The sequence below is a fragment of the Symphalangus syndactylus genome, chromosome 12 (genome assembly GCF_028878055.3).
Source record: "Symphalangus syndactylus isolate Jambi chromosome 12, NHGRI_mSymSyn1-v2.1_pri, whole genome shotgun sequence".
Taxonomy (NCBI): Eukaryota; Metazoa; Chordata; class Mammalia; order Primates; family Hylobatidae; genus Symphalangus; species Symphalangus syndactylus.
Window position 1 is genome coordinate 129,192,510 of NC_072441.2, and position 17,048 is coordinate 129,209,557.

Here is a 17,048-nt window from a genome sequence, read left to right on the forward strand (position 1 = left end):
TGTGTGCTTATGTCCCTGTGGCCCCTGTTTCTGGAGAATGTTGATCCCCAAGTCCTCCCCCTGATGGCTGGCTTCTGGAGTGACAGGAGAATGCCGGGGGATTACTGGTGTTCTTATTTAAATCATCTCCAGTCTATGCCGTGAAAGACTGACTTTTCCCCAAATAGCTATCTTGCACGAAACACAGAAAGCAAAACAGAACACATAATCAGTGACTATTCTCTTCTACCACGCAGAACCCCACACATCAAACCAGCCCCTGAGCTCCCGGAACAACACGTCCCTTCTCATTCTGGGAGGTAATTGCAATGCAGTCGTGACCAAAACGAAAAGTCAATTTTTAACCATAGACTCGTAACTACCCATCGAGATGAAGAAGGCCAAATTCTCTGTGGCCCAATTCCTGGGTCCCCAAGACAGAAACAGAGTTTTCACAAAAATTATGGGGGTAGTGCATGAGTGTTGTATGGGTATGTTGATGTGTGCCGATTGGAAGACAAGGGGTAAAACTAAAGACCTCTTTTGGTGACCAATTCAGTGGGACCCTGTTTAGTTGCCATCCTGGGAGCAAGTAATCACCAAATCTGAATTGAGCATTATCTGTTGGTCAGGTGCTAGGCTAGTCCCTGAGAGGAGAGAAATAAGGAGGGCACAGCCCCTGCCTTCAGGAAACTCACACAACCACTAGAGAGAAAGGAGGAGTGAGGAGGTCACGGAAATACAATGTGATGGTGCTCTGATGGGGAAGGACAGGGGAAGGACCCTATCTAGCACAGCCTTGGCAAGTTAAGCAATGCTTTACAGCAGAGGTGGCGTAAGTTAAGAGCCAAATAACAAGCAGGAATTAGTTAGACAGTTCCTCACTAGTTTGGGTATGGGGTTGTAGTTCCAATTAGAGGGAACAACATGTGCAAAGGCAAATGATGAAAGCACAGCAAATTTGGCAACCAGAAGTGGTTGATCATAGCTGGAGCTCAGAGTCTGAGAGGACAAGAGATGGAAGGCAGAAGCCAGGTTATAGAAGTCCTCCAATAGCCACCTAAGGCTAAGATTTTGTCTTATAGGGGTCCCGATGAGTTTTAAGATGTGCATTCTAGAAAGCTCACTCCAGCTGCAGTGTGGAGGATGACCTGGAGGAAAGAAAACTAGAAGCTGGGAGATCTTTAAGAGGCCATGGTAAAGGGCTAGGTACCAGATAGTGAGAAACCCAAAGGCTCAGCCTGAGGTGACACAGAGCTGTGGCCAGCACTCGGAAATCCTAGTATTCAACCAGTGCATTCCCCCACTCTGCCTGTTGCTCCCCAGTTTAGAGTGATTCTTCCTTTTTCTCTTTGCTTCTCCTTCCTGTTAGGCCCCTGGAGGTTGGTGTACACTCTTTTTATGGCTGAGTACCTCACTGCCAGCTAGCTTAAGTAGCTTGCCTAGGATAACAGAGCTCAGAGGTTATAGAATCAGAATTCACCTTTGTCTGTCTGATTTGAATCCAGCACTCTTCAGAATGCTTTCTTCGTGGTTTGTTTGTTTTTAATGCTTTCTGTAACTGCAGTCATAGGGGCTTCAGATATGAAAAAATAAAAGAGTATCTTCTAAGTTGAATATAGCTTGAAGAGTCTCCCAGATTCAGGAGCCTTTATCTATATTGGTAGGCTGCAGTAGCTGGGCTTTTCAAACTGGCTCCTTGTGACAAAATAAGCAAGTGTTTGTACTACTGGTATCTTGTTGATTAATGCTACCTTCCCTGAAAAGAAAAAGATTAGAAACAAAATCACAGTTGTTAGATCAAATGTATTAGCTATGACCATAAATATATGTGACTTACACTCTCCTACTTCAAAACAAAGATGCAGCCTGGGATGAAAAATTATATGAACATAATGTTGCACAGGATTAGAATTGTACTTCATTTATTATATATAAATACAATATCATTAAATATATACACATACTGAGAAAGATGATAAGAAAATACACCAAAATATTAACTATGGTTCTCTTTCAGTGGTAGGATTTCATTACTTTTCACTTTTACTCTAAATTTTCTGGAGATATTCCCAGTTCTCGGTTGCAGTTGACTCAAAGTAATTTTTCTACTTTTACTCTGAATTTTCTGGAAATTTGGAAAATGACAAAAATCAGCATGTGTGATTTTCATAATTACGAAAATTTTAAAGATAGGTTCTTTAACTTAGGACAACTATAGTTTTCAACGAGAATAATTGAATCCAGAAAAGGTCCAAAGTTCTTGAGTAAGGTGTCTAATTAGCCCAGCTTTTAGGACTTCCACCTTTGGAGAAGTCCACTGTAACTAGAGGTGAGGCGACATGGTACTAATATAATAGCATTCACTCGATGCATGGGGAATAAATGGATAACTCCTGGAGCAAGGGTGCTGGTGGACCATTCCTTAAGCATCCACCATAGACACTCTGGCAATCCCTGGATACCCAATTCAGAGGTTGCTCCTGTTGACCTTAGAATCCCCACCCTCCACTGTCCTTATGAGGTCATACTCAGCATTCACCACACAGTGGTTAAGCAAAGAAATTGGTTTCCTCTGAATGTCCATGGGGCACCATGTTTATCAGGGAAGGCTGGATGCAGGGGTCATAAACAGCCAGGAGTCCACATATCTACTCCTGATTGATCCAGCGCTGGCATACCCACATTCCTTCAGCAGTCGATAGAATCCCGCACAGGCACACTTGGATGCATTCCCCTCCATCCAAATGTGGAATTTCTTTGTCTGAGATGAATGTCCTCTCCCCGACCCCAAACGTACATACGACCCCAAACGTACGAACAGACACACACACACACACAACCACTACTACACATGTGAAGGCTCTGCCTTCCTTAACTGTAGCTTTTGGTCAGCAAGTGGTTCAAGAGTCATCAGGCCCTGTCTGCCTATTGAACCTGCCACCTACCTTACTGGCTTCATTTCCTCCCTATCCTACCATCCATATTAAAGGCTCTTATCTCCCTCAGTTGGCAACCAATTATAACAATTTGGTAATTCTTTATGTCCAACATACCCCTCTCTGTATATAGCTGATTGTACATTATTGGTCAAATTCTATAAACCATGTGCTCTATTTTTACAAACGCCCCACAGTTTTCATTGGCAATCTCAGATGCTTGTGCCTGGTAGACTAGTAAGGAAAATTTTCACTTCATTTCAGTCCTTTTATTTTTGAATGACTTTGAGGAAATTATTTAAATATTCCAGTTTCTTAGCTAAAAATTGTTGCAGAGTCATTCTGGAACATACACTTTTGTTTTCGTTTGCACCTAGAACATGCAGGTTTTGTAATCCTGTTTTAAGAGCTAGAGGTTAAAACAACAGCCTACGCATATCTGCTTGTGCCACTAGGTGGTGCACACATATGGCAGGGATCTGTAGGTTAAAGGGGCTTATCACCAGGTTAGTGTTAATTTATCACCACAGAGGTGGTACAGACAGTAGGAGCTGTAGGAGTGGGGAGAGATAGTAATCCTCTGGGCAAGAGTAAAGAAGGAAAACCCTCCCAGAGGAGATGGATTGACAGTATTCCTGGCTACAGAAATGGCAGGAGCAAAATCTTAAAGGGAAGAAACCCCAAAGATGTAGCAGGGGAAAAGTCTTGGAAAAGAAAGAGCATGTTTACTCTCCATGCTGATTCATTCCTAATCAACAGGGTCATTGCAGAGGCGTAACAGCATAGTTGAAACATTTATTTGAGCTAGATGACATCAAACATTCCTTCCAGACCTTTGTTCTGGGAACCAGGGGCACAGAGGTGAAATGACATAGCCCTGTCCTAAAGTAGGATCAGTGAGAAAGACAGACAATGAAGACGGTACATGATACTTTCTCCTAGTGAGAAAGACAGTACATGACAAAGACAGACAATGAAGACAGTACATGATACTGACTTCATTGTCTTTCTCACTAGGATCCTACTTGAGGATCCTAGTGAGACAGGCTTTGCAAGATGTATTGGAAGAACAAAGTGTGAAATTCTGTTCCGAGGAAGGGAGATAAAGTGGTTAGGTTTGGGAGGTGGCGTTCAAAGAAGACTTCCTGGAAATCTTGAGAAGTGAGGAGAGATCTTCAGGAAGATTTCAAGAGGGTAGACAGAGATGATAGCATAAGCAAAGCCATGGAGGTTTGAAAGGATAATGTCTGTGGATTTGGGGACTAGTTCAGTTGAGTCCAGCAAATACTTACTGAGGGGTACTCTGTGACATGTACTGACTTTACTAAAATTAATAATAGATGTTCTAGGCCGTTAAGATGCTCCTCATCTAGTGAGGAAGACTGATACATGCACAGAAAATTGCAATGTGAGAGGATAGTTGAAAATGTGGTCCCTTTTAAATTCTGACTCTGTCCTTTGAGCCCCCAGTGTGCTGGCTACAGGTTCTCAGGGAGTTCTACACCAGAAGAGGGAGCCCATAAGCACACTACCTGGTTGCGTTTGGCTCCCAGTCACTGATGGCATTTCAGCCTCACTTGCTCATTTTAGAGTTGTCAAGTTTGAGGCCAGAGACAGAAAGCCAGGACACAAGCCCAGGCCTGTCTGACTCTGTCAGGTTTTCTTCCCTTTTTTCTTTAAAGAATCCTAGGCACAGAGTTGCCATTTAGCAATAGTTCTTAATTAGAAAAAAATACGTTTCAGACAAATAGGCCATATTCACCAACTGTGATCATCACAAAGTCAAGTGTATGAAAAAAGGACATGATGGATTCTTCCCTTATGTATGAAGAAAGCGCCGAGCCACATAGGTTGGCCTTGGCAAAGGCAGCTTAAGCCAGATGTCCCACTGGCCTGGTTCCATGTTAGGGAAGGAAGAAGGTCTGGCTCCAGCGTTCCTTCTAGCCCGCATGCGTGGGTGGGTGTTTCATATCAGTGCTAGGATATGTTCTTACTGTGTAGATTAGTGACATCTTAGAGTTGCATTGTTGGCTTGAAAATGTCAACTGGAATGAATTATGAGTTGGCAGGAAAACAGGTATGTGTGATTGAGAAGGCACTGGAGGGATCTGGAGCTCCTTTTAGGTACATGAGAAGTCACTGAAGCAAGGGGTAGAGAAATCTTACAGAGATTTTGACTGAAACAGATCAAAGTTAATGAAGAAGGAGGGTGACCCTGAGGAGAGGGAGATTTGAGACCAGGTCTTACGAGTAAAGGACAAAGGACCTGGGAATATTTAGACTGGAGAGAAGACAACACAGATCTTCTTCAGCTCTCCAAACTATTGTCATGGACTGAAGTAGCTAGAAACAGTGATTGTGTCGTCAGGAAGCAGCTTTTAACCTTGCTCAGAGTAGAGCTGTCTAACCAAAAAAAGTAGTGGGTTCTCTACCAAGAAAGAAGATGAAACAGAAGCAGTTCATACAACTGGTGGGGACATTTACGGGGTCCCTGCCCTCGTGGCAGGTCAAATCTCTGAGCTTTAAATAAGTAAAATTCATGAAAAAGTAAGAGCCATCTTATATAAACCAAGGATCAGATGTTCTGTAATAACAACAACATCAATACTGCATAGATCTTTTTATTGAGAACGTTTTAAGTACCAGGCATCATGCTAGATGTTTTATATTCATTGCCATATTTTGGACTTTACAGTCAGAATCAGAACTGACTAAATTTTAATCCTGACCCTGCCATTTAATGAAGATGTCTTGGACAGACAGTTTCTCCCCTCTAAATATCATGTCCTTCTCTCCTGTACGATTGCCAGGAGTATGAAAAAAATTGATACATCAAAGTACTTAGTACTGTGCCTTACCACAGTCAGTACTTTAAAAATGTTTCTGCCTTCCCCTTTCTGCTTAAGCAGAATTTTAGGAAGCCATTCTTGGATAGAGGCAAGATAAACAGGGAAATGCAGGGGAGGTAAAATATAGCAAGGCCTCCGCTGCACAAAATACTAGGTGATTGAAAGCTCCTGCAATTTGTAATCTAGAGCAATGACTCTCAAAATGGAATTTGTTTGGACCTCTTTTAAGAAAACAGAAACAGATTTCCAACACTATTTAGGGAAAATCAAGTGTAGGAAAGAGAAAGAGGTCAGCAGGAGGACAGGGACTTAAGGAACCCTGACTCAAGTCTTTAAGAGGGCTGCCCACCACTTCACCAGCTGCAGCCTCCTGTACCCACTTCTCTACCCTCAGGTTTTCATGGCATCCAGTCTAGGACAGTAGCTGTACTGTGATAGGGAACAGGCCTTTTGAGATATTGATCACCTCAGCCTTTGGGGCAGCCAAGGCCAGTTGCTTCCAAACATAAGCTGCCTCATCCCTATAGCCTAGTGTGCTAGACAAATATTATTCTGTGTGAATATTGTGTGGTAAAAAAGGATAAGGATTCAGTTAGAAAAGGAATGGTTGGTCATCACTAATTGAAATTATTATGGTATTATGAGCAGACTTAAGAATGAAACCAATCTAGAAATATCTTGGTTAAAAAGAAGTATCTAGAGGGTGGCAGTAAGACAGGCACTCAAGGCAAAGAGCATTGCCAATATATCGGACACTCAACCAGTGCAGCCAGTATGAGCAAAGGGAAATCTAAAGCTATCTGGTACAGAAGAATGAGCCCATGACTGGGAAACTGGAAAGGGACCTTCTCTGTGGCTCTAGGTGAGCCACGTTCTGCACAGGGCCTCGTTTTCCATAAGTATGGTACAATTTGACTGAGAGACCTCTAAGCTCTAACCACCTATGCTTCCAAAGACAAACAAAAAGCCCATCCACCCCCCTTTGTCTCTAGGGTACAAATCTTCTCTGCAGAATTGGAAGTGAGTACCACATTCAGTATGATTTACCCTGCAGTATGTCCAAACTTCCTCTTTGCATGTCCGCCCTGACCTGCTAAGCACAATCTTGGCTCTGGCTCAAATCAGTGCCCTCACAGTGTGTTTTCTTTTGCAGCAACAACGAAAGCTTGACCTCCTGACGATAACCAGCCCTGGTGAGTAGGCGTGGCCCTTCTGCCTTGGCTTTTCCCTTATTTCTTGAATGATGCCTTGTTGTCTATCCAAATGCAATTCCTGCCCTTCTCTTTTGACTCCCTGAATGAACAGCAGAACTCTCGCACCATGAACGATTCTTCTCCTCCCCTACCCTGTGCTCCATAGACAGTTTATTTTCTCCCTGCCAGCCCTGTGCTGCCTCCTCTTGACTATGGATGGCAGGGCTGATACTCTGGATGTTGCTGCATATTCTAGGGTCAAATTCTCTCCAAATCACTCATTGGGCCGAGGTGTCAAGGAAGTGTCCTGGTCTCCTGAGAAATAAGTTTTAGAATCATGTGGAATGGAGAATCTGCTTGGAAGGTGCCATGGAATGAAGGGAGGATGGCTCATAAGATTGGGCCAGTCTGGGAAAGTGAGCAGGTTTGGTTGGCTGTGTAGAGGGTCAAGATGACTTTTGTCTCTCACTTCTAAGGGAAGGTCAGGTCCCCCCAAAAAGCTGTGACCATGACCATGGGATTAAAAGGTCTTTTTTCCCCTCTATAGCTGACATTTGGCCTAGGAGAGGCTGAGCAGTTTAGTTCTTTCAGAGAGGTATTTTACTCTGGTTTGGAAACTTAAGGCAAAATTGGACAAAAAGAGATACTGTTCTCTCTTACGGTCATGGGGATGATGGTGCCAGCGGGGTTAGTGAGCATTTGAGAGTTTATGTGGTGGTTATCTTCATCCATGGGTGATACTCAAAATATTTAACAGCCATCTGCTATGTTAGGCATTAACACTTTGGTTACTGGACTGTGGGGAGATGGGGTCCTAGAGGAGGAGCTAGTGTGGCACAGTGGTCATACGGCAGGTTTGTGGGTCTCAGGGGATGACTAATTACCAATACATTGTTTCAATATATTAGTAACCAGCATGACTGAACTATGTCAGCCCTTCCTTCCACCAAGCCTACCATGCTGTATCCATGGGCCAGTGCCTCACTTTCAAAGAGACTGAGATATTGCCCTCTGCAGTCACTATCCTAGCAATTATCTGGTCTACATAACTATTGCATAAAAAAGTGACTGCAACTGTAAGGTGCAGTCACTAGTTTGGGTGACCTTACTATAGTTCTATACCTGATAGAACTCTTTGAGCTTGAGACTTCAGAAGAATAAAGATAGAATTATTTCAAAAAAAGTTTACTCTATTCCATAGAATGACCTACATTTAACATATATATGATTAACATATATAGAAATTCCAAATCATGGGCTGACATGACCAGAGTGGCTCACTTGTATGACCTACCAATTCCTCCTAAGGTGGTGGTGAGGGATTATCTATGTCTGATACAGTTTAATTGCTTTTAATTGCGTCCTGTTCTACTCCACAATACACTGTCCATATTGCCTGCTTCCACATCTCAGTTTCATCAGGTCACACCCTGATATGATACCTAAGTATGAATTGGAGAGAGTTGTTGATCTGTCTTCAGTTGCTTTAGGGGGAAATCTTCAGGCTCTGTTAAGTGCATTTCTTTTGTACAACCTCTTTCTGTTCCTAATTACTACTTCACAAATTCAAGCAAAGTAGTTGTGACTCTTTAGTACAGTCCATTTAGACAGCTTCGGGATTGAAAAAAAAAATCAGCACTGCCAGAGTTTTGAGTGGTTCATTATTATCCCTCCTCTTAGATGTGAAAAGAATACATTCTGGGCCAGGGCATCCCAAAAGGTGTGTTGTGGTACACTGGTGTACTGCAAATGGGCTATACTTGTGTGATATTGTGAGATACTGATTCACTCAGCTCTCAGGGACACAGGTAGGACCTAGGGCAACTGAAGCCCCCTAGGTGGTAGCAGACAAATATTATCCATGTGTGCCATGACTTGGAAAAGTTAGGAAGCACCATTGGATCATGCTATTATCTGGATGACTCTATTCCATGTCAAAAGGACTTTCATTCACTATCTTGTGCTATCAAATTCACCCCCATTCTACATTTCACCAGGAGCTGCAGCAGCTAGGAATCAGCTTGCTACCTCTCTTGCACTGCCAATAGGAGGTACTGGCTTGTCTGCACTCCTCCCCAGACCATTTTTCAACAACAGAACTGCAGTGTGATGTGGCCAGTCATAGACTGGGAGCCTTCTGAAATGCTGATCGGGAATTTGAAAGCCTTAATCTGCTTGATACCTTCTTTAAAGTCTTATTTTGTTTCTTGTGAATAATTTCAAATATGCAGAAAAGAGTAGAGATATAATGAACAGCCATTTATTGCCCCCATGCCAACCCCTTGGCTTTGTCATATCAACATGTGCCTTATATGCCAGAGTCACCTATTTTTGGAAAAAAAGTATAAATGTAATTGAGACTATTCTATACTCCTTCCTAATACATCTTTGTCCCTTCACCCTACAGGTAATCACTGTCATGAATTCAATGTTTTTCCTTATCTATGTATCAAAAAATATAACTGATATTGCTTTACAAATTTCTGTGGTATCACACTATCAATGTCATTCTATGACTTTTTCCCTACTCATGATTATATTGTAGAGATTCATTTATGTTGACATACATAGCTCTGCTTCATTTATTTTAATTGCTGTTAGATATTCCATATATGATTGAATTACAATTTATCCATTTTATTGATCAGAATGTAGGTTAGTTATAGCCACTTGCGATTGCAAATAATGCTGCTTAGAGCATTTTTGTGCATGTCTCTTTATGTATGAGTGTGAGAATTTCTCTAGGGAAAATGATTTATTAATTACATGCATCTTCAAATTAACTACATAATTACCAATTGTTTTCCAAAGTAACTGAACATATTTACTCTTCCAATAGCAGAATGTAAGAGTTTTCATTCCTCTGCAGCCTTAACACTTGAAATTGTCAGACTTATAAATTTTGCCAGTTGTCATGATGAATATGAAATGGTATCTCATTGCTGTTATAATATATGTTTCCCTAATTACCAATGAGATAGGGCATCTTTTTATATCTTTATTGTCCACTTTGGTTTCTTCTGTGAATTGACTTTTCATATCCTTTATCTGTATTCTATTGGGTTGTCTCTTTTTATTGATTTTTAGGAGTTTATTGTTCTGAATATCAGTACTGTGTCACTTATATACATTGCAAACATCTTCTCCCAGACTGTGGCTTGTATTTTTAAATTTTTTCCATGATGTGTTTTGATATATGGGAGGTTTTAAAAGTTTTTCTAATGTAGTTGAATTTATCGATCTCTTGTTTTATAGGTTTTACTTTTGTGACTTATTTAAGAAATCCTCCCGATCTAAATATCATATTCTCCTGTATTTACTTCTAAAATTTCTCAAGTTTTGTGTCACACTTGGGTCTTTACTTGTCTCATTTAGGACTGATCTTTGTATATGAAATAAGAATTTATTTTTTTGTGTATGTATGGATAACTCATTGTCTCAGCACCATAAACCACTAGTCTATCCTTTTTCTACCCATTAGCAATTACACATCTGTCATCTATCAATTTTACTATATACAAAATCTATTTTCTTCTCGATACTATTGCATTGGCCTACCACGCTTAATTCTGCATCAACTCAACACTGTCTCATAATAAATTCTAATTTTCATATCATCTTAATAATTTATGGGGCAATATCCTTTGACCTCTGCCTTTCATGCTTATCTTTTGAAAGCAACAATTAAATTTTTAAAATACAGTATAATAATCCTTATATTGTGACAGGTGAATTTAATGTATTTTCACTTATTATAATAACTAATATATTTAGACATATTTCTACCACCATATTTGTGTTTTCTGTTTATCATTCACTTTATTTCTTTTCTGCCTTTTAAACATTTTTATATGTGACTTTTTTATTGCATTCTCTGTGGATTTGGATGCTATCTATTTTATTTCTAACCTTAACTGGTTATATGTGGATATATACTTAGCTATACATTTTCTTACAACAAAGTCTACAGTTATTGCGATTTTCTAGCATTCTTTCAGCCACATAAAGAGCCTTACATGCTTTAACCACCTATTTAACACTGTCACCTAGTTATTCTCATTTAGACTAAGTTGAACTTTTTGCAAAAAGGAAAACAGTGTATTATTATTATTATTAGCTCATTGACTTTTCCTACATAGTTTATGAATTTTTGCATTCTTTTGTTTATTGTATATCAAGCCTTTCCTATATTACCTTACCAAAGTGCATTCTTTAATAGCTATTTTAGTGAGAGTCCATGGTAACCCTCTTAATCTGTATACATTCTTGTTTTGACTTCTGTCTGGAATGATAACTTGGCTAGGTATAAATTTGAGTTTGAGGAGGATGTTCCTTCAAACTTTAAGGATTTTTTCTTTGTTTGGAGTATCATACCATTTATATAAGCTTAAAAGCATGCAAAACAGCAGTACATTTTGGGGGGATACATATATGTGTAGTGATGTAACCAAAATGCAGGTTCAGTCACTTGCCACTTGCAGAGTCCAGTTAACAAAAATGAAGTCTGGTATAAAGAAAGTGACTTTTAGGCTGGGCGCAGTGGCTCACACCTGCAATCTCAGCACGTTGGGAGGCCAAGGTGGGCAGATCACGAGGTCAGGAAATAGAGACCATCCTGGCTAACACGGTGAAGCCCCGTCTCTACTAAAAATACAAAAAATTAGCCGGGCGTGGTGGCGGGCGCCTGTAGTCCCATCTACTCGGGAGGCTGAGGCAGGAGAATGGTGTGAACCTGGGAGACGGAGTTTGCAGTGAGTGGAGATCACCCAGCCTGGATGACAAAGTGCGACTCTGTCTCAAAAAAATTAAAAAAAAATTTTTAAAAGTGACTTTTAATCCCAAAACTATCTTACGGGAAGAAGCAGGCACTTTTAAAGGAGAATGGCATGCAGGGGAGGAAGTGAGCAGGTTGGGGAGGTCCACATGCTAGCTCTGGTGCCTTGTCAACCGGGCAGTTGAGCTGGTGACTGCTGGTGCCTTCATGGGCAGCAGTAGGCTGAAAACTCCCCAGGTGGGAGAGAGTTTTGTAGTGGGACTTTGGGTTATGAATGAACTGTGATCTCTCAAGGCAGTCTCCTGGTGGGAAGGAGTTCCTTGGAGCTTCTAGGCACATAGTTAGATAAATTTGCCCTGTAGAGAGTGTCTGGTGAAGGGGCGGTAAAAGATTATATTTGCATTTCTACAGGGCTAAGTAGGAAGTAGGAAACCAGGGGAAGGAGAAAAGAAGAGACAGAGAGAGAAAAATAAACTATCTCTTAGAAAAATGAGGGCACACCATTACAATCAGTTCTCCACTGCCAAGTTCCATTTCATTTTGATGGGATTTGGTTGTCACCATATTCATTCTGGCTACTCCCTGCTGAAAGGAGGCATAGTCATTGGGTGTCAGAATGAAACTGATCTATCTGGAGTTGAAAATATTCATGAGTACCAAGACTTATAGATGATAGTTGTTGCATTGTGATATAAGGTCTGGAAAGTCTCTAGGAAAGCCTGTCTTGCATTCCCATATAGAGGATGCAAAAGCAGTAAAATTCACAATGGAGAAGTATGCCTATTTTTTCACTGCCTTCTGGGATCCATAGTTGCTGATGAGAAGTCTGCCATCATATAATTGTTTTGGTAACCTATTTTTTTCTTGGGTAGGTTTCAATATTATTTTTTAATCTGAATGTTTTGCCTTTTCACTTTTTTGGGTCTAGATGTGAATTTATTTTTATTTATCCTGCTTGATACTCTGAGTATACTTTTCACTTAAGATTCTATGTCTTTCTTTAATTTAGAGAAATTATTGGCAAATTAACTCTTCAAATATTGCTTTTATCCTTTATTCCTTTGACTCTCTTCAACAATTTCTATTGGACAAATGCTAGATCCTATTAAGTAGCCCTCCATGGTTCTTAATTGATTTTTCATAACTTTTATTATTTTTGTCTTACTGCACTGATTTTGAATTCCTCACAAGTAACTTGCATTTATAAATTCACTTTTGACCATGTCTAGTCTAGATTTTTTTTGTCTCTTTCAATATTTCAATGACTATGTTTTTTCATTTCCAAGATTTCTAATTTTATTCATACCCACCTGTTCTTGTTTTATTTCTGCCTGTACTGTTTCATAATTTCTTGTTCAGTTTTAATGTCTTCATTTGTTTCTTTGAACATCCTCAATATGCTTATTTTAAAATCTTTGTTCCATAAAATAAGTTTCATCTGGAGGAAATTCAAGTTCCAATTGTTGATTTTGTTTAGTATCATTTTTAGCATTCGATTTCTTCATGTGTTTTGAAATTTTAATTTGTAAGATCACTTTGAGAAGGAAATTTTCTGGTTTTCTCTTTTCTCACCCCTCAAACTCCCACTGTGTTCACATCTCCCTATGTGATGGTTTTTGCAGTTGCCTCTACCCACATCTTCAGTATAGGACCTGGGGAATATTGAGTATATTGCAGATTCAATGACAAAAAGTTAACAGAACCATTGCATCTGGTTCCTGAGTCTATATTCCTCACCTCTCTATACCTACAATGCATGAGAGCAATCTCCCAAAAGTTATGCAGCAGCCTTTTCTTCTAGGCTCCTTTCATGACAGGAGAGCCCCACCCAAGGTCCTTCCTCTAAGCAGAAGCTTATCTCTGATTCCCATCTCCTATAGTGTACTTTTGGTCTCCCTTATCCCATAGGAGGCAAACGTCCAACTGCTACTGCCTTCTTCTACATTCAGATTTCAGCTAGCCAGTAGCCCCAGAACCACTTACCCTTTTGCATTTCTGTACATTTGAGCTTTGTGGTGATGTCTCCCGCAATGGAGCCCAACAATACAGTTTCATTTCTTTTTTCACATATTATCCAATATCACTATTTGATGGGAATAAACGGGTTTATTGAAACATGAACTTATTTAGTCGTTTGGCCCAGAAGTTCAACTATAGTTTCTTCTTTACTTTTTAGAAAGTTGATTTTCCTATAACCTCTTCAGTAGAAGGGAGGCAATATGAGGAAGTACTGTATTCTTTTCCTGTCCGTGTAAAATCCTTACCACCAGACTGAGGAGAGAGACCTATTTTTTGCCCATGTATATACACAGTTGTAGATATAATTTTTAAAATGAAATTTGAATGATACCATATAAACTATTGTTATTTGAATATAGTGTGAACATCTTCCAATATTATTTAATATTCTCTAAGAGAGAATTTTCTATGGCTAAAAAGCATTCTATTATATTTTTAATTCCCCTATTGTTGTATATTATTATTGTTGTTGTCTCCAATTATTTAATTGCAAATAACACCACAGTGAGCATTCTTATATAAAAATTTTGGTCTATATCTCTAACTATTTCTTTAGGAAAAATTTCTAGAATAAGAATTACTGAGGAGAAGTATACATCATTCACTAGTTGTGACACTGAAGTAACAATTACATCAAATTACAAAAGCTTAAAAAGCAAAGGCTCATTCACTCTTGGTACATGTCGCTTTTGGATTGCAGCCAGTTATGCTTTGTATCTTTTGTGTTCTAGCAGCCAGGCTGACCAGGCATCCTCTATTTGTAATATCACTGGGTGTCTTAGTTGGGGTTCACTAAGAAGCAGACCTTTACACAAAGACTTTAGTACAAATTGGAGGTGATCCCAGAGACATTGGTAGGGGAGTGAGGAAGTGAGACAGGAAAAGAAAAAAAGCCAAGAAAGATTCATTATCAAGCAAGCTACCACAGAGGGCAACTGGGACTTAATCCCACCGGAGAACCCATGGAACCAGTGTGGAAAATAAGCTACATAGTTATACTTCTCAGGACAAAGGAGCAGGAGAGAGGGTGGCGGTGTTAATTCCCTGACACTTCTGATCTGCTCAGTGTATGCAATGACCAGATTCCAATGGTCAGAGAAAACCTTCAGGGTGGATTTGCAAGTCTCGCCAATTGGAAGTTATTCAACACATCCAGAAATAATAAGCTGGGAAAATAGGTTGGATTGTGGGGAGGCGCTAGCATTTGCCATGTTAGTCATTGTGACAGAGGGAAAAGGGAGGGATGAGAAGCCACGCCTCTCCCCTTAAAACCCCCGGGTGTCACTTCTGCCTAAATATCCTTGATCAAAGCAAGGATTTGAATTTATGGTCATATGACCATAAATTCAAATGGGTAGATATGTGCAATCTTCCCATAGGGAAGTGCACTGCAATGAGGATGACATGAATATTTTGCAATGACTAATATACTTTATCATACTTTTAGAAAGATTTTTATATTCCCACCAAGTTAAAAGTGCTGGTCATACCTTTTTTAAATAACAGCTTTATTGAGATATAATTCACATGCCATAAAATCCTCATTAAAGTGATAATGTAGTAGTTTTCAGCATATTTACACAGTTGTGCAACCATTACCACTACCTAGTTCCAGAACATTGTCATCACCCCAAACATAAACTCCACACCAACTGGCAGTCACTCTCAATTTCTCCTTTCCCCGACCCCTCGCAACCACTGTTAAAACTTTCTGTCTCTATGGATTTGCCTGTTGTGGACATTTTATATAAATCAAATCATACCATATATGGCCTTTTGTGACTGGCTTTTTTCACTTACCACAGTGTTTTCAAGGTTCACCCATGTTGTAGCATGTATCAGCATACTTCATTCCTTCTTCTTGCCAAATAGTATTACATTAGATACACCACAATTTATTTTTTCATTCATCTGTTATTGGACATTTGGGATGTTTCCATTTGGGGATTTTACGAATAATCTTCTATGAACATTTGTACAAAAGTTTTTGTGTGGACAGATGTTTTTAATTATCTTGGATATGTACCTAGGAATGGAATTGCTGGTCATATAGTAAACTTTACACTAAAGATTTTGAGAAACTGCCAAACTGCTTGACAAAATCATTGCACCTTTTATATTCCCATCAGCAGTGGAGGACAGTTCCAGTTTCTCCACATCCTCTCTGACATTTGTTATTATCTATCTTTTTGTTACAAACATCCTGATGGGTGTAAAGTCGTATCTCATTGTGGCTTTAATTTGCATTTTTTCTAATGTCTAATGATAACAAATGTATTTTCATGTGCTTATGGGCCGTTTGTATTACTTCTATGGAGAAATGTCTATTCTAATTATTTACCTTTACCCATTTTTGATTGAACTATACTTGTCTTTTTATTGCATTTAAGAGGTTTTCAGAATATATATTCTGGATACTATTTTATCAGATGTATGATTTGTAAATATTTTCTCACATTTTTATGTGCTGTCTTTTCACTTCTTTATTGTTGTTCTTTGAAGCAAAAAGTTTAATTTTGATGAAGTTTATCCATTTTTCCTTCTGTTGTTTATGCTTTTCATATCATATCTAAGAAACTACTGTTTAACCCAAGGTTCAAAATGTACTCCTATGCTCTCTTCTCTCTTTTTTTTTAGACAGAGTCTCGCTCTGTCACCCAGGCTGGAGTGCAGAGGTTTCTTGGCTTACTGCAAGCTCCACCTCCCGGTTTCACACCATTCTCCTGCCTCAGCCTCCAGAGTAGCTGGGACTACAGGCGCCTGCCACCACGCCCGGCTAATTTTTTGTATTTTTAGTAGAGACAGGGTTTCACTGTGTTAGCCAGGATGGTCTCGATCTCCTGACCTCGTGATCTGCCCACCTCAGCCTCCCAAATGCTGGGATTACAGGCACGAGCCACAGCACCCAGCCTATACCTATGCTCTCTTCTAAGAATGTTATAGCTTTATCTCTTACATTTAGGTATTAGATCCATTTTGAATTAATGTTTTTATATTATGTAAGGTAGGAGTCCAACTTTACTCTTTTGCATGTGGCTATCCAGTTTTCACAGAACTATTTGTTGAAAAGACTATTCATTCTATCTCCATGGAATTATGTTATCAATCTTGCCAAATTGTTATAGATATTTGATGGTGTAAACTAAAGGAAAAGGATTTAGGAATGTCTACTAAGAGTCAGAGCTAGGTTAAGCCCTTTATATATTTTTTCCACATAAATCTCCCTGTTATACCATAAGGCAGTTATCTTTCCTGTTTTGCAGAGAAGCAAAACAAGCTGCTATGAGATTATATG

The 17,048-nt window shown here is 39.6% G+C and overlaps 1 protein-coding gene across 8 annotated transcripts in view; it reads left to right on the plus strand.

Annotated features, from left to right (window-relative positions):
• Positions 1 to 17,048, plus strand: part of AGBL4 (AGBL carboxypeptidase 4) — a 1,484,537-nt gene that overhangs the window by 1,129,255 nt on the left and 338,234 nt on the right. For all 8 annotated transcript variants that reach the window (XM_055255111.2, XM_055255112.2, XM_063627496.1 and 5 more), the window contains one exon: positions 6,921 to 6,960. In XM_055255111.2, the coding sequence (XP_055111086.1) occupies positions 6,921 to 6,960 (40 nt within the window). The remainder of the gene's footprint in view (positions 1 to 6,920; positions 6,961 to 17,048) is intronic.